We start from the raw sequence: 18,219 nt of genomic DNA on the forward strand, positions 1-18,219 counted from the left end.
GGCTACAAGCAAGGGATACTGAATAAAATTAATGCATTAGGAAAAAGTAAAAGCAAGGGAACTTGAACTGAGAAAGAACAGTATGGGAAATGGTGCATGTTAAGTGAATGAACGTGTAATGTACAATGACCACCCAGAATAAAGCAATAAAAAGGGAAAAGAGTTGAGATAAAAGCAGAACCTACTGGTAACAAAAGGTAGTGTAAATGCTGATTATGTCAACTCCAATGAATTGGGATGCAGTAAAAGAATGTACTTTAAGGTATAACTGAGAGGTTCAAAATCTGTTCACTCACACCTTTAATGAGGACCTGTTGTTTGGCTTTAAACATCACTAACCCTAAAATAGAATTCCTGGCTTTACCTAGTTAGTCCTAAAAACGCTCAATCCTTCCTAATACCCATTCTGACTAACCTACGTAAAGAGGTATATACTTACCTATTTTCAGCTCACTCTGGTCTGGTCATGTGAACAGCTCCCCTGTGTCAGCCAGCAGCCACTGCAGGGAAGAGGAGGGAGGGCCAACAATAGATGGGTCATAGTAAGCCTATGGGTGACATGGCATAACCAGCCATTCTGGAGCGCTCTTTTCTCCCCTTCAGCCACCGCTGGCTGACACATGGGAGATTATGTGATCGTAGCGGGCTGAAAATAGGTAAGTATACAGATATTTCTTACACAGGTTAGTCAGAGTAGGTGTTAGGAGAGGAGAGGGAGCGTTTTTAAGACTAGTTAGGTAAAGCCGGGAATTATACTTGGCTTATTTCCAAACTGGGATAATGGCTACTTTTTTGTGTTACATGTCCCCATTCATATAGCATAACTTAAAAGAAATATTTATAAACTGCAGCCTACCTTATTTTAGATGTTTTTTTTCTGGAAGTTCCAGCAAGAAAAAAAATCCTTGCCCAAAATGATGTCATAGAACGCTTTGTGGGCATTTTTTTTCTTTCATGTAAAGCAGGGAAAGAGGGTTTTTTTTTAGCTAAGCACATCCCACCGCATGCATGCCTGAGCTAAAGATAGATGGTTTCCTGGAAGTAAATGCTATATGAATTATCTGCCCTTACTTAAGATGGCCACAGCTAGAAATGCTAGGGGGCGTTTTCAAAGTGATATCAGAATAAAGCATGGAGAAGTGGATGGATAGGTGAGTTTGCTTTGAATAAAAATAAATTATAAAGTGTGTGTTGTTTTTGTTTGAATGGCTACGAATTAAAGTAAAAAATGTCCCAGCAGATGTACTTACCTGTATCCCCACTCGATCCAGGACTGTGCCTGTCTGTAACAGCTGTCTCCTCTCTCTGAATTCACAGGACAGAGGCAGCAGCAGGGAACATTAGCTACTTTCTGCTGTCAGTCAAATCCTGTGAGGAGGGAGCGCACAACCTGGTTTGGGAATGAGCCCATATGTGTGCCCCCATAGGAAGTTGCTTCCCTTGGTGTTACACAGAGCAGAAGAGGAGCAATTGCAACCCCTGCAGCTACCCCCATGCTATGGATCATTAAACGTTAGCATGTACAGCAAACTTTTTGTGTATATTCTGTATTTGTTTTACATTTTCAGTGTTTATATAAATAGCAGCTAGCTTCTTAAACAAAATAATGCAGACACATTTCCCAATTGCTTTATGAAAATGTTAACTTTGGAAACTGGGAGAACAATGTAACCCTACCCCAGCTGCTAACCTATAAAGCAGTAGCTTGCTGAGCCACCTGTTAGGGAGCCTACCGTGTACCAATGGGTTTTGGAGGCAGGCTTGTTCTTAAGAATTGCAATGTGCAAAAACAGCTAGGTTGACTTTGTGCTGTTCATACTTATCTTCTCTGTGCAGTGGTTTTGCACAAAAAGGCCTTATCCTCCTTTTCTGGGGTATCCCACTGGTGCTCCAGGCTCCTCTTTGGTGAGTGCTCCCCTAGGAAGCTGCTTCTTCTGAAAAGACCTTGAGCCTTTAGAACCACTTTAAGTAAAATGCTGGTGCCATGTTTGAGAAGACTGGTGCATGTCTGCTGCAGCTAGTTAGATTTGCTAATCAGTGTTCTGCATTAACTGATCATCTGTCAGATGGCAAATCCTTCTCCTCAGGGGAGCTGTGATTACTAAGCATTGTCTGACTTTTTATCTTTTAACCAGTGATTAAGTTTTTTCTCTTTTATCGGCCTGTATATATTTTTCAAATTTTATTTATCATTTCTAAATGTTATACCAGCTTGATACTAACTGTACAAAATATTTACATCTCTTCTTTTGTATTCCCTTAGAGTTATCTTCACTTCCTTTGGTAAAGCTGGATTTTTCATGTAATAAGATTACAGAAATCCCTGTTAGTTACAGGAAGCTGAGTCAGCTTGAAGTATTAATATTGGACAATAATCCTATGCAGATCCCTCCAGCACAGGTGGGTGTACACCATTAATTAACTTTTGCTTTAATATAACCAGTTTTAAAGTCCATCAATTTAAAATATGTTCTTTTTGTAAGTGAAGTATGGTATGTGTATGTGTGTTTTTTATTTAAATTAAATTTAACAAGATGTTCGGCTTTAAACTAATAACTGACCTTTCCTTTAACCACCTTCCGCCCGCCATATTGTACAATGACGGGCGCAAGGTGGTTCTCTCGTTCTGATAGGACGTCATATGATGTCCTTCCATTCTCACCACACATGCGCAGCTCAGGGAGCGCGCAGCACGGCGATCGCCGGTGCGCTGTGTCCCTCGGACACAGCGGATCAAGGAAAAAACGAAGATGTCGGCTCGGTCATGTGATCAGCTATGTCCAATCACAGCTGATCACATGTAAACACGGAAATGCCGGTTATCGGCATTTCTCTCCTCTCAAGCTGTCGCGAGGAGAGTAATCGGCTTTCCGTGGAGGGGACATGTATACTGATCATCAGGGCACTGATGATCAGTGTGCCCTGATGATCAGTGTGGCCCCAGAAGTGCCACCTGTCAGTGCCCATCAGTGCCAGCAGTCAGTGCCCATCTGAGCTGTCTTTCAATGTCATCCATCAGTGCCACCTATCAGTGCCAGTCAGTGTCGCCTATCAGTGTGCATCAGTGCTGCCTATCAGTGCCGCTTATCAGTGCCAGTCAGTGCTGCCTAACAGTGCCAATCAGTGCCATATATGAGTGTCATGTATCAGTGCCCATCAGTGATGCCTGTCAATGCCCATCAGTGCCTCCTCATCAGTGCCCATCAGTACCACCTATCAGTGCCCATCACTGCAGCCTCATTAGCGCACATCAGTGAAGGAGAAAAATCACTTATTTACAAAATTGTGTAACAAAAACTAAGAAAAAACTTTTTTTTTTTTTCAAACTTTTTTCAGTGGTTTTTGGTTTGTTTAAGAAAAAATAAAAATCCCAGAGGTGATTAAATACTACCAAAAGAAAGCTCTATCTGTCTCAAAAAAATGATAAAAATTTCATATGGGTACAGTGTTGCATGACCACGCAATTGTCATTCAAAGTGTGACAGCGCTGGAAATTGGCCTGGGCAGGAAGGGGGTATAAGTGCCCTGTAGGCTAGTGGTTAAAGAGGTAGTAAAATAATTTTTTCATGTTTTCCTACAGGTAAGCCTTTAATAAAGTTTACCTGTAGGTACTGTAAATGTTTCCTAAACATGCACTGTTTAGGGGATATTTACTTTAGCAGCGCCGGTAATGTCATGCGCACTGTGCTTTCAATAGATAGCATTCCGTCCATTGTGAGAGTCGTGCCGTGGCCTGAGACTTCTGTGCTCATGCGCGGGAGTGACGTTACTGCAGCTTGGCCAGTCAGATGGCAGCAGCCTGGAAACTCGGAAGGAAGATCGGGTAAAGATGGAAGCCTCGGGCAGCTGTGACAGTGCTCTACTGGAGGGCTTCATTTTCAGGTAAGTCTTTCATGTGGTGCTAGTATGCAATGTATACTAGCACATTATGTTCTTAACTTGCAGAGAGAAGATTTTGATTTGATTTTTCTTTTTTTTGCGGTTTACTACCGCTTTAATGCTCCCAAGTTACCTGGAGACATACAACTGATATTGTTCTTTGTAGGATTTCCTTTTATAAATGAAGATCATCATGTACAACTAAAAAGCATGCTTGCCTGCACTTCCTTAACCGCTTCCCAAACGCCCTATAGCAGAAATACTCGCACCGCCATTTGCGGCCGTCAATCACCGAGTCACGGCCGGCGTTTACCCGCCGGCGCCCAGTCATTGCCGACAATCACCAATGGGGAGGAGAGTTGCTATGTTTACTAACATCCCTCCTCCCTTTCAGCTCGGACACACACACACACACACCCAGCACACAGTTAACCCTTTGATTGCTCTTCGTGTTAACCCCTTCCTGCCCAGTGCTATTTGTACAATATCAGTGTTTTGGTTTTTTTTTTTTTTTTTTTTTTTTAAGCTCTGATCACTGTATTGTTGTCACAGGGGATGTCAGTGACACCAAGTCAGTTCCCTCCCAGTGTCAGAATGTCTGCCACAGTCCCGCTATAAGTCGCTGATGGCCGCCCTTTTTCGTAACGCTCCCCCCCCCCCCCCCTAAAATACCAGTATCTATACCGCCATTTGTAAATGCTATAACTTTCACGTAAACCAATTAATTTACACATATTGGGATTTTTTTTAGCAAACATGTCACGGAATACATTTTGGCATAAATTTATGACGAAATTTGATTCTTTTTTTTAAAATTTGTTTACTGCACATTTAACTGCTTCCGCACCGTCGTATAGTAGAAAAACTGCTACAGGGTGGCACGGGTGCGCAAAATCGTGTGTATATATACGTGATTCGCACTCCTGCGGTTTTCGCACCCTTCCCAGATAGCATCAGATTGCCGGTCAGTACACCAGTAATCACGCTTAACCCCTTGATTGCCAGGACCACGCTCACATACACAATAGACCTCCATTGCTTGGGAAGTGTCTGAACGGATCAATATCTTTGATCAGATCAGCACAATACCAGTATTCACATTAGTATAGTGTCCCAAAAATGCAGCATTAGCAGAATCAGCTCTGGCATTTGCCAGCACCTGTATTTAGCCCCTGCGCTTAACACCCCCCCCCCTTCTCCTCCTGCAAGTGCAGTGTCAGTAGATCACCGTCACATGATACATTGCACACAAAACCGCAGTGTTTGCAGAATCAGGCCTGATCTATGCTAGCACTTGACGGTACATTTTGATGACTCTCATATGCAGCAGAGTGCCAGTACTAGTGCCGCTCTACCTTTTGGTGAACTGACGAGTACCAGCGGCCTAGTACATCCTGGTCTTTCACATACCAGGCCTGCAGTATCACTTGGTGACGTTGCGAGTCCCATAAGTGCAGTACAAGCTGGTGCGGTGGTGAGCACAAGTTTTGTCCCGCAACCACCAAGAATTTGCCCACAGGAGCCCATAGTATCCTTCTGGATGTGCTTGCAAATTCCGATTGACAGCCCACAAATTCTGCAGCTCCCGTACTTCCCCCATTCACTGTACAATCCAGAAATCAGGTGGAAATAGTAAATTTAACTACTCCCCCTTGATTTTTTGGAGGTGTTTTTCGTGGAAGATCTGTATGTATTGATTGTGGATCATAGCAATTTATATGCACAGCAGTTTATCCCCGCCAACCCAAATTCAAACCTTGCCAGACCATTTGCATGGAAACCCATTACAGTTTCCAAATTTAAAGTTTTCAACGACAACACACGGTCAAATTAAGGGTCACCCTGAGGATGACAAACTCCACAAAATTCAGCCCCTCATAAATCACCTTAACCAAAAATTTGCAGATGTCTATACTCCCCACAAAACATCTGTGTTGACGACTCCCTCACTAATTTTTTTGGCTGCCTTGCATTCAATTTCAGTACTACATGACAGTGCAATTGGCAGTTAAACTAACGCAGCGCTGTGTAGCAAAAATGGCGTAAATTGCAGTATCTATACCAGCAATGGGCAAACTACGGCCCGGCGGACCTTTTAATCCGGCCCGCGGAGCTAGGCTCCCGCTAGGCTCCTCTCACAGTCCGCCGTGTAGCATGAAAATCTGTCTCCTATGAGGATCTGTCCCCCTCGACGTATCTGCGCATGTGCAGGAGATCGCCGATCGGCTGCTAATGCCTGAAACTGGCACATGCGCAGATACGTCGAGGGGGACAGATCCTCATAGGAGACAGATTTTCATGCTACACCGGAACGGGCGCGGGAACACGACGAGAGGAACGCGCGGAGCAAAGGTAAGTGAATTGACACAGGGGGGACTTGGGGACTTAATATGGGGGATGAATTACTATATGGGGGATGAATTACTATGTGGGGGATGAATTACTATATGGGGGATGAATTGCTATGGGGGATGAATTACTATGGGGGATGAATTACTATATGGGGGATGAATTACTATGGGGGATGAATTACTATGGGGGATGAATTACTATGGGGGATGAATTACTATAGGGGGGATGAATTACTATAGGGGGGATGAATTACTATAGGGGGGATGAATTACTATATGGGGGATGAATTACTATATGGGGGATGAATTACTATATGGGGGATGAATTACTATATGGGGGATGAATTACTATAGGGGGGTGAATTACTATAGGGGGGATGAATCACTATAGGAGGGTGAATTACTATAGGGGGGATGAATTACTATAGGGGGGATGAATTAATTATATGGGGGATGAATTACTATATGGGGGATGAATTACTATATGGGGGATGAATTACTATATGGGGGATGAATTACTATATGAGGGATGAATTACTATATGAGGGATGAATTACTATATGGGGGATGAATTACTATATGAGGGATGAATTACTATGGGGGATGAATTACTATGGGGGATGAATTACTATGGGGGATGAATTACTATATGGGGGATGAATTACTATGGGGGATGAATTACTATATGGGGGATGAATTACTATGGGGGATTAATTACTATATGGGGGATGAGTTACTATGGGGGAATATTACTATACTTACTATGGATGACACATACACATCATTCATCTACTCTTGGTCCGGCCCCCGGGTCCAATATATGAACCCATTGCGGCCCTCAAGTCAAAAAGTTTGCCCACCCCTGATCTATACCATAGTTTGTAGACATTATAACTTTCACACAAAGCAATCAATATATACTTATTGGGATTTTTATTTTACCAAAAACATGGAGCAGAATAAATTTTGGCCTATATTTATGGCTAACATTGAGTCTACTATATATTTTTTTATAGCCGAAAGTAAAAAATATTGTTTTTTTGTTTATAATGCGAAAAATAAAAAATGCACAGGTAATCAAATACCACCGAAAAAAAGCTCTATTTGTGTGAAAAAAGGACGTAGATTTTATTTGGGTACAGTATTGCATGATCACGCAATTACCAGTTGAAATAGTGCAGCGCCAAATAGCAAAAAGAGGCCTGGTCAGTAAGGGGGGTAAATCATCAGGATGGCAAGTGGTTAATTGTGGCAAAAAACTATTTGCTGCCTTGTAAATGAAAACATATTTGTGCCCACCTCTTTATGTTTATTGGCAGCACATGGGTTCTGACCTGGCTGTTTTTGGCCACAATCTGACAGCTATGGGACACCCACAGAAACAGCTAGCCAGTATGGGAAATTGCAATACGATGGATATCATGATATAATACAGTCTACTTTTAATACTGTATGTGAGCCTTTGTATCAATAAACTTTGATCACTGAGGCATTGTAAATTAGTGATTTAGGGGCCTGCTGCTTAGGATTTGAAGCCTTGTTTGTGCTTCGTATTTTTGCGCTACTCTTCATTTTATGCCATTTTGCTGTTTTTTTAAGTATCTCATAATTTGAATTGTCCCCTATTGTATTGCTTGGATATGTGGGAAATGTGCTTGTATTAAATATGATATGACTCACAGGCAGTATTTACTCGCAGTTTAAATGGTCATAGTGCATCATTGACTTTGGCTTTGTTTTCCTGGCAACACATTAATTGTTTGTTATGTGGTTTCCTGAAAGGCAGATCTCATCTACATTTCTGACATGAAATTGTCACCCAAATGCTTATGGGTTATTGTTGCTTTAAATTTGTCATATTTTTTCCCTAATTTTCTTTCATGTTGCTTTTAAAGCTTATAGGGAAATGTCCCTCTTCATAGAATAGGCTAAATACATGCCGCACGTGTGATTAGCTGTTTACAGTGTCCCTATTGGAGAATACATGATTGTGTTTGGGGCAAGTTTGGTGTATACATAAAAGCTAGCATTACATGTTAAAATCAGGTTGTATGGACTGCTAGCTTTTATATTCGCTTTATATTACATTATGCTGTGAGTGACATGAGGTCCAAGTATGAAAATTGGATGATTTGGTTTTGCATTAAATCTAAATGAATTGTAATGTGTGCTGAGGTAGTAATTATCTGTTTTAATCTTCGATAATACGTGGGATAAACTTACATAATTTAAAACATTTTTCCAAAAGACTAAGCAGTATTTCTCATTCTGTTCAAGGCAACACTACATTAAAATGTTTTGCAAGCAACGTACAACAAAACTTGGTTTAACAGGTTCCCTGTTCTGAATATGGACTGTAGGTCTTGTTCTGCAACAGTTGTGAACTGGTTATTAGAGTGTTACCACTGAACTCTGTTAGTATGACGGTCAACTCGAGCAGCTTGAAACAGTGCAGGGATGTCACAAGTTGTCACATATGAAAGCATCACTCTGTGAAATCTCAAACCCATGTATTCTAGTGAAACAAGACAAACCTGTATCTTGCACATTAGGCCTGTTTCACATGAGCAGACCAATCAGGTCTTCATGTAATTTTTTTAGGCGGACCCAATTGGACCCTCCATTCTCCTCTATGGAACAGCAACATTTGTCCGTTTACACCCTCCTACAACCAATCCGATCTGCTAAAAACAGTTGGATGGGGATTCGTTCTCCTTCCATCTAGCGGTTTGGATCGGATGGCAGTTGGGTGTAAATGGACAGGCGGCCTGTTTACAATTGACCGCCCATACAGCAGAGAGGGCTGTGTCTGTGTCCACTGTGCTTAAACGGAGTAGACATGGACCAGCCACCTGCCTGCTCAGTAGGGATCAGCAGACAAGTCCCCTGCTGAGCAAGCAGAGTCCACCCTGTGTGGAAGAGGTCTTGGAGGTTTTCTTTTGTCCATTGAAATAAAAAAAAAATAGTGCATCCTTAAATAGGGCAAGCTGCATTCATAAATATCCACCACAACCTGAAACCATAACCAGTACTGTACCCTTTCATTTCTAATTTCTTTGATATTACCGGGGCCTTTCATTAGCGCAAAAAGTGTTTCAAAGGCAGTTTTATAAGTGCTCACGTACACAAGCCCTTATTTTCCTAGGCTTCTTTTATTTTTCCCTACTACAGTGGATATTGAGTCAGAAATTAACTTTTGGTTCAGCTCTCCCGCTTGCTGATGCCATGTGAAAACCATGTAATCACCCCGAAATATCTCTTCACTGACGTGGGCCTCCACCTACACAAACTAGCTGCTTCTCTGACACAATTTCTTTGTGAAGGGCGGGGCACTGATTTGATTCTTGGACAGATCCAATGCTTGCAACCAGAAGTGAAGGTGTGCAAAAACATTGGTTTGTCAGAGGGCTGTACCAGTGAATGTGGAATTATGGGGTTCTAAATGTTTTAATGGCATCACCAAGATAGATTGAATGAAGCCCTTGGGGTTGATTTACTAAAGGCAGGTAGGTGGTCCACTTTGCAGTGTCTTTTGCTTATTGAATGAATGCTGACTTTCATAATCCAATCATGTGCAAGCAAAAATGCCTATTTTATTTTATTTTCCTTACAATTGATTGGGTATTCTTTGCAAAGTAAAACTACACCTCATTCACTAAGTTCTGGGACAAACTCCCCAATTCACTTGCAAATAATGAACAGTCTGTTTTCCTTTAAATAAACAACCCCCTTAGGGTCTGCTTTAAAATTGTTTAGACCTTATTTATGAAAAACTGTGAAGAAATAATTTTAGCAGCAAATCAGGTTCTCTCATTCTGGGAGTTGTGCCACCGTTGAAATACCTCTTTTTTCAAACTCATTTAGAAATACAGCCAAGGGGAAAAATCTTCTGTACAGTTACCTTGTTGAATTTGATCCATTGATCTGTGCTTTGTGTTCATATGTATCATTTGTTTATGTATACACCTCTTTGTTGTTATTTGTATTGATGTAGTAGTATTTCTTTCTTTCTTCTTTTTTTTATTTAATACAGATTTGTCTGAAAGGAAAGGTGCATATATTCAAGTTTTTGAATATTCATGCATGCTGCAGGACAGAAAAGAAGCCCGATTCACTGGACTTGCCCTCGTTAGTGAAAAGACTTCCCTCCCAACCTCTCACAGACAGGTATACCATACCCATGTTTATTTGCTGACTTTGCATTGTAATGAATATCAGTCCTGTACATTATTGAATTAAACTTGGCAGCTGTTACATTTGGTTTCCCTTTACACAGTCAAAAACAGAGGGCTGAACCACATTGATTGACTATTTCCATCAGATGCTACTAAAACCTGTGCTGGGTTCACATTTTAACCACTTCCCGTCCGGCCCATGTATATAAATGGCCGGGTGGGAGCAGTGCAGGGGCAGGTGGCCGTTTATAAACGTCCTCCCCACTTCCCTGCTTGTGCGCGCTCCCTGGGAGTGCGTAGCACCATGGTCTGGTGCCGCTGTGTCTTCTGGACACAGTGGAACACTGATCGTTGTACGAGACCTCTGTGTGAGGTCCTGATCATGTGATCACTGATTGGCCAATCAGTGATCACATAAAGAGTAGTAAGCAAGATGTCACTTCCTTCCATTGCTTACTATGTGTGAAATCTGTGAATGATCAGAGATCACATGGTACAAGGCTGTTCACAACAGCCTTGTACCATGTGACAAGCTGTGACCAATCATAGCACACAGTATTTCTCAGTGGCTGCAAGAATGCAGCCAGAGAGAAGGAGAAATGATTGCTTTTACAGCCTTTTATGGGCGTAAAAGCAATCAGTGTGAAAAAAAAAATCTTCATCACCCCCCACAAGTAGTACAGTTTCACTATGGTGACACTACTGCTAGGTTGACTGTATGTAAAAAAAAAAATATAAATAATATAAAAAATAAAATAAAAATGTAAAAAAAATTTAGAAATATTATAATTTTTGATTATAAACTAATTTAGGTTATTTTTTTTTTTTTTTTACAAAAAATATAACTGAATACATTTTGGCCAAGATTTATGAAGAAATATTATTTATTTGCAAAATTGTATAAGAAAAACACTTTTTTTTAAAAAATGGACATTTTCATTTATATAGCAAAAAAAATAAAAATACCAGTGGTGAATAAATACCGCCGAAATAAAGTTTTATCTGTCTCAAAAAATGCTAAAAAATTCATATGGGTACAGTGTTGCATGATCGCGCAATTGTCTTTAAAAGTGTGATAGCACTGAAAGCTGAAAATTGGCCTGGACAGGAAGGGGGTGAAAGTGTCTGGACTTGAACTGGTTAAAGTAAGGCTACAATCTTGGAATAAATAATTTTGTGCAATTCACACCAGCATACGACCAGATACTGACAAGTAACTCTTTACTGTATGGAGCCAAGGGTTTCCAGTACAACTATGCATTGCTTTCACCTGACATGCCATGGTGGAAGGAAAGAAAATTGCTTGATTCCCCCATAAACACTGACTGCCTCCCACAGTACTATTATATTCTTCCGGTGGGGGGACGTGGAGAGCCTGCCTGGCTCTATGGTACTATGACTGCTAGCGGCTATATCCACTGGGTACTAATCGCATGCAGAAAAATCTGACAGGCTTGTTGCACCCAAGTCAAACAATGGATCAACTTGGATACAATCAACCTGCCCATACATGGATCGAAATTAATTTGGTCCCTGCCTAACTGGCCGCGTTTCTATCCATGTATGGCCGGCTTTACGTCTTTCCAACATTTTAACCTGGACGGAAGGATTCGAGGGATTCTGAAGCCCTCCGCCCACCTTACTCCTGTCACCCTTAACCTTGTTATTTCCCCCCCTTTTTCTCACTCTCATCCACATCTCCAACCCTCTTTTTCACCTCTTTTCCCTTATGCTATTGTGTTGTCTTATACTACATGTTTTCCTCCTTTACTTATTACTCTGCCACAGAATTCCTATTGCAAACCACACATACCTAAAAAACTTGACTTGTCATGTTTTGCTGATTGATAACCTTTCTTGGAGCTTGGTTTTTTGCATCTAAGTTTTTCCATCTGCAGAGTACACGTCCTCACTAAGCTCAGAACACAGGAGGACTAATGCATGCTCTTAAACTGAATCTCTCCTGCTATCTGCAGTTGCATCTGACATGTATTCATCTACCTTTGTTGTAATTTTGCTGAAACATAATGAAAATCTAAAAGCTATGGGTGTCATTTTCCATGTGTTGGATATGACAGCTAAACATACCATAAGTTCTTTGGGCTATTCTGCCCTTTTGGTTAGGGTAGTGCCCTGATGTCACAGTAGAATTTGGTTAGTGCAGAGTTATATGAAAGTTGTTTTACATGCATAGATGCTGTTGGAGAGATTTACTCCCTCCTGCGTATTACATGTTCAGCACTGGGAGACCCTTGGTCCACCTTCATGTTTCATCCTTGTTGCCTCCATCTATAATTCACAGTGCCTGAAAACATTTTGGGCTTGCAGGCTTGTGAAATGCACTTGCAACTGTTTGCCCCACAGCTTATAATCATGCTATCTTGCTCAGATTTCTTTTTTTCAGAAGATTGTGGGGTAAAGTAATTATATGTAGTTTACAGGACTTATTTGAATATGTGTGATTATGTTTAGCGAGTTACTGTGCTTAATTTTTTTTCTTAGTTGTATAGTACGGGACAAAACCTGTAGCTGGTAACTTTTAAATTTTTATTAATCGATGACCATAATTCTTCTTTAAGGCCTTAGTATAGGGTGCTGCACACATCTTTACCTTTGTACACTCCTTTCTGTCTCTGTGGGACCTTAACTTGATTCTTTTGGATCTTCAGAATCCATCCTTCAAACTGTTAGGACAGATAGGGGTATATTACTTTCTCGATGCTACAACATCTGTGACGGGTCTCTGAGTTAGTGGGCTTATCCTGTAATGAGTCTTTTTTAGTGTTACACAAGGACAAGGTTGTCCTGAGGCTTAATTGTGGTCTCTTTTTTTCCGCCTTAACTAGGACATTATTCTTCCTTCTCTATGTCCTGTTCTGAAACATTCCATTTCTCTTCACTGTCATGACGTGGTACACGCTGTTAGAATCAATCTCTCATTAACGGCCTTTTTTAGTCTGTCAGATTCCCTCTGTTTTACCAGAGGATTCCATGTTTCTCACTGCTAGGTAGATTAGAGAAGGCCTTTTTTGAGCTTATAGTGTGATGGTTAGGGTTCCTCACTTATTAAGGCAAACTCTTAGTACTTCATGACATTTTCAGCATCAAGCAACTATTTCTCATATTTACAAGACTGCCACCAATTTCAGATGTAAGGTTCTACAAGCTGTTCTCTGAGTCCTATTGAGCTCTTCTTGATGCGTGTATTAAGGGGTCTCTTGGCATTGTTTTGCTGTATTACCCATCCCTCTGTTGGACTGCTTTTGGACGTCCCATGGGTAAAGACTAAAAATCCTGTGCTTCGTACTGTAAGATCCTGTGCTCTGACTTAATGTTTCTCGGAGTACAGTATGGGAAGCAGACACCTCTCCTCTGTTTTTATGATCTCCCTATTGCTTGCTACAAACCTGAGGCTAGCTGGGAGTGGGAGATGTTATATAGGGGATGTCCCAGCAGTTTTTTAATGCCCAGTGTTCAAGTGTTAAATCACCTGAAAATAGTTACATATAACTAATGGTATAGACTAAATATCCCATGTCCTGTACTAAAACCAGTTTTTATTGGTAGGTCAAAAATCTAATTTTTTTTTTTATTTTATTTTATTTTGTCATGAGCCTTCTTTAGTAGAGCCTGTTCATACCAGGTGTTTTGGGAGTGCATTGGGCAGGTTTGCCCATTGTCCTTGTTGACAGTCGACTCAGTTCACACAACTGCGATATAGTGGTGTGCGCTAAAAAAATAAAATACAACATGCAGTACATTTTTTTTTTTTTAAGTGCAGTTTGGTGCAATGCAATCCATTGTGTTGCAGTGCACTGAACTGTGGCTGATAGAATGAAGCCAAATGTTACTTCTTGACATTTCATTACTGCTCAGAAAAAAAGGTTACCATGCAGAGCACTGTCTCCATGTCTGCAGTGTGTCCTTGTCACCAAATGCCAGTGCACACATGATCATAGTGTTTAGTACAAAGTTAGAAGATGTGTTACCTAATATCTGGTATACATTTTACCATGTAAAAGTGTATATTACTGATGGGTTTAAGTATGTTTAAACTGCGGAGTGCTTATCAGAAAATGTGTATATCCTGTTTAAAAATGTTTCATTAGTTTTATTACAAATGGCTGTTGCTTGTCTTGTTGCAGCATTGAAGACTTTTACCCAAGTAAAAATCATGGTCCTGACTCTGGGATTGGTAGCGATAATGGGGATAAACGTCTTTCAACGACAGAAGTAAGTTTCTGTGAACTCTGCATGAAGCCTGCTTATAAAGTTTTTTTCTTCATAGCAAGTGCTAATATTGTATTTGGTATTTTATTTTGGTAGTTATTACATGTTATGGCAACAGATCTGTTTCCGGTAACCTTTGTAAACTGGTTGCAGTGGGTTTGGTGGGAGACTGGTTAATCCAGGGAATCCTCATTGATACAAGCTTTTACTCTATTTTCAGCCTTCAGACGATGATACAATCAGCCTTCACTCTCAGGTATCAGAATCAAGAGATCAGGCTCTGAAAAATGACAATCACATAATAGGGAATAAACAGGAGTCCCATAAAGGTAACCATATTTTTTAATAGTTTTTTACTGGCAGAATAATTATGGAGAAATCAGAAATAGTGTGTCCAATAAGTCTCAGTCAGCATCCAGCAGTCCTCTTCCACTGGAGCCAATTAACCTACCAGCATGTCTTTGGAGTGTGGGAGGAAACCGGAGTACCTGGAGGAAACCCACGCAGTCACAGGGAGAACATGCAAACTCCAGGCAGGTGGTGCCGTGGCTGGGATTCGAACCAATGACCCTAGTACTGCCAGGCAGAAGTGCTAACCATTTAGCCACTGTACCACTTCTATATTTTTAAAGGTTACAGTTTGACTGGAATAATTCAGTTTTTCTACTATACCCTTGTAGTTTACAGTTCCTTTTTGAACAACAAATGTTAATCACTTGCATCCTGTTCTGAGAGGGCATCTATTGATGTCCTCCCAGAACTGCGCCCGCTGCAGCGTGTGCCTGGTACTCTCTGTTATCACTGTGTCCTTCGGACACAGCTCTTCACAAATCATTGTAAAGGGCCAATCACAGCGGCCCTTTACCACATGATCATCTGTGTCCAGTCACAGCTGATCACGTTGTAAACACACTTGTCGGTTATCCACAGTACTTTCCATGGTGCTGTCACAACATGAGTGCTGCTGATAATCGGCAAGTGTGAAAGGGGACATTTACAATGATAATCAGGGCTCTGATTATCAGTGAAGTCCCAACAGTGCCCATCAGTGCTGCCTATCAATGCCATATCAGCGTACATCAGTGAAGGAGAAAAATTACCTGTCTGCAAAGCTTTATAATATATAATACACACTAAGAAAAACATTTTTTTTTTTCAAAATGTTTGATTTTTTTTTTTGTTTGTTTAGCAAAAAATAAAACACACAGTGGTAATTAAATACTACCAAAAGAGAGCTGTATTTGTCTGAAAAAAAATGATAAAAATTTCATATGGGTACAGTGTTGTATGACGGCGTAATTGCCATTCAAATTGCAACAGCGCTGAAAGCTGAAAATTGGCCTGGGCGGGAAGAGGGTAAAAGTTCCTCGTAGGCAACTGGTTAAGATAGAGCCTTCACTTGTGTCATCCACTATCCTCTAGTAAATTATTTTTTTTTCTGCATTTGGTGGGCAGACAGTTCAAACATAGGGTAAATATGTCAGTACCTCCACTAACAATCACAATTTCTTTCTCATCCTGTGAGGGAGACAGGAAGTTTTTGTCCCTTTGGGTGATACTGCTGCCTACAAGTTTGGCCATTGGAAAACAAAAAAGTGTAGGCCTTCCCTGGGTCAGCACAAAAAAAAATATAACAAACATGTTATACTTACCTGCTCTGTGTAGTGGCTTTGCACAGAGCAGCCCCAATCCTCCTTTATATATTGGGGGAACATCTACTGGCCTTTGAGGATGCTTGCAGGTCTTGCATTCTGGATAGTTTGTGGGTAAGAGGTGGTATCCCAGCGTTACAAACTTGAGTTTCATTCTCTGCTGCCGTTTTCGCTTTCTACCCACCAGTCTTTCAGTGTCCTTTTTGTGTCTGGCCAATCTCCATAGTTTACTGTCTGGTCTCTTGGATCAGGGAGTCATCGCACTAGTCTTTTCTGCAAAACACTTTCAGAGGCTTTACTCCAACTTGTTCACTGCCCCCAAGTCGAGGGGGAGTATTTGCTCCATTCTGAGCTTTAAATGTTTAAATTTTTTTGTCTTAAAATTACAGATGGAACCCAGAAGATTCATTATTGCTTCTCTGCATGAAGAGGTATTTCTGGGCTTAGTGGACACAAAGGATCCTTACTTGCATGTACCCATGTTTCAAGTGCATTGATGCTTCCTGCAATTTGCAATGAAACCCTCCTGCACTACCAGTTTATGGCCCTTAACTTCGTCTGTCTTTTGCACCTAGGGTGTTCACTAAGGTGCCAGCTTCAGTGTTGGTTCTGTTACGCGCTCAAATAATCCTGATTGTGGGATACTTCGATGACTTCCTGTTGAGGTAGCAGTCAGCGAGGCCTCTGGAGGACAAAGTGTGTCTGAAGGTGGAAATGTTGAAGAAGTTCAAATAGATCCTGAGTCTTCAAAAGTCATGACCCTGACCCATTGCTTGGAACTGGTCCTTGACACTTCCAGGCTTGGGGTATTCCTTCCCCAAGAAAAACTTTGGACTTTCTGGTCTTAGGTTTGTGTACTCCAGTCCATCATGAGTCTGATGGTGTCTTTCAAGGCAATGGAGTTTGCCCAGTTCCATTCAAGAAAACTACAATGCGACATCTGTCGTCATGGGACAAGTCGTTCCAGTCTCTGTACCGACTTATTTTGTTTGGTAGTACCTGACCTGGTGTCTTCTGAATCCTTCTCTGACATTGGGCAAATTATTCCTTCTGATTTTCTGAAAGATTCTGAGGGCAGATATTCTAAGGAAGGAAGGTTTGTATATTTTGCTGGTTCTGTGGGATCAGTATCCAACAATCTATACCTTTTCTTCCTCAGCTGCTTTGCCGGATCGAGATGGGAAGGCATTCTGTTAGTTCTAAAAGCCCTGGATTGACCCAGGAGGGCATGTTATGTGGGCCTGGTAAGAATTCTTGAAGATGCACAGTGAATTTTGCTAGACCACTGTACTTTTTGGCCGCTGGCTTTACTGGCTTGGCTGCTGAAACTCTTTTTCTGAGGGATCGTAGAATCACTTTGTCCCTGTCGTGCTTATTTGTTGGAAGTCAACTTTCCAAAGGTATTTCATCAGAAGTAGAAAGCATACTTTGCTTGGTGTGGGTCTAGTGGCTTTCACCACAGAAGTTTCTCTATGGGACAGGTTCTTTCTTTCTAGACAGCTGAACCACCATTTGGCTCTTTGTACCATCAAGGCTCAGATGTCCACTCTTGCCATTCTGCTCCAAACTGTCAATACCTCTATTTCTGTGAGGTTTGAGTTTCGTCCTTTTAGTGCTTCAGAAGCCCCCTTTGGAACCTATCGGAGACATCCGAAAGGAATGAATACTTGCCCATCTCTCCATCCTCACTGCTGTTTTTTGCTCTATTAAAAAGCTAAGCTTGGTTAAAGTGGAACTTTAGTCAGAAAATAAAGTCCTGTTAGATCACTTCAGACTGTCCCCTTTTGCAGGTATGTAAAATAAGTGACTATACTGTCTAAAATCCACTAATACACTGCCTCACCCTGCTCTGTACATTTTCGGTTGCTGTCCATTTTTAGGCATTTTTAAACACTGCTGAATTTGTAGAGGCTGATCTGCTGACAGCCTTAA

The 18,219-nt window shown here is 41.2% G+C and overlaps 1 protein-coding gene across 3 annotated transcripts in view; it reads left to right on the forward strand.

The window, feature by feature from the left end:
• Nucleotides 1-18,219, forward strand: part of LRCH2 (leucine rich repeats and calponin homology domain containing 2) — a 153,120-nt gene that overhangs the window by 54,485 nt on the left and 80,416 nt on the right. For all 3 annotated transcript variants that reach the window (XM_089657979.1, XM_089657980.1, XM_089657981.1), the window contains exons 5-8: nt 2,264-2,400; nt 10,264-10,397; nt 14,551-14,638; nt 14,856-14,964. In XM_089657979.1, the coding sequence (XP_089514105.1) occupies nt 2,264-2,400; nt 10,264-10,397; nt 14,551-14,638; nt 14,856-14,964 (468 nt within the window). The remainder of the gene's footprint in view (nt 1-2,263; nt 2,401-10,263; nt 10,398-14,550; nt 14,639-14,855; nt 14,965-18,219) is intronic.

This window comes from Staurois parvus, unplaced genomic scaffold (assembly GCF_062004578.1).
Source record: "Staurois parvus isolate SC_StPar_1 unplaced genomic scaffold, SC_StPar_1.0 ptg001045l, whole genome shotgun sequence".
Taxonomy (NCBI): Eukaryota; Metazoa; Chordata; class Amphibia; order Anura; family Ranidae; genus Staurois; species Staurois parvus.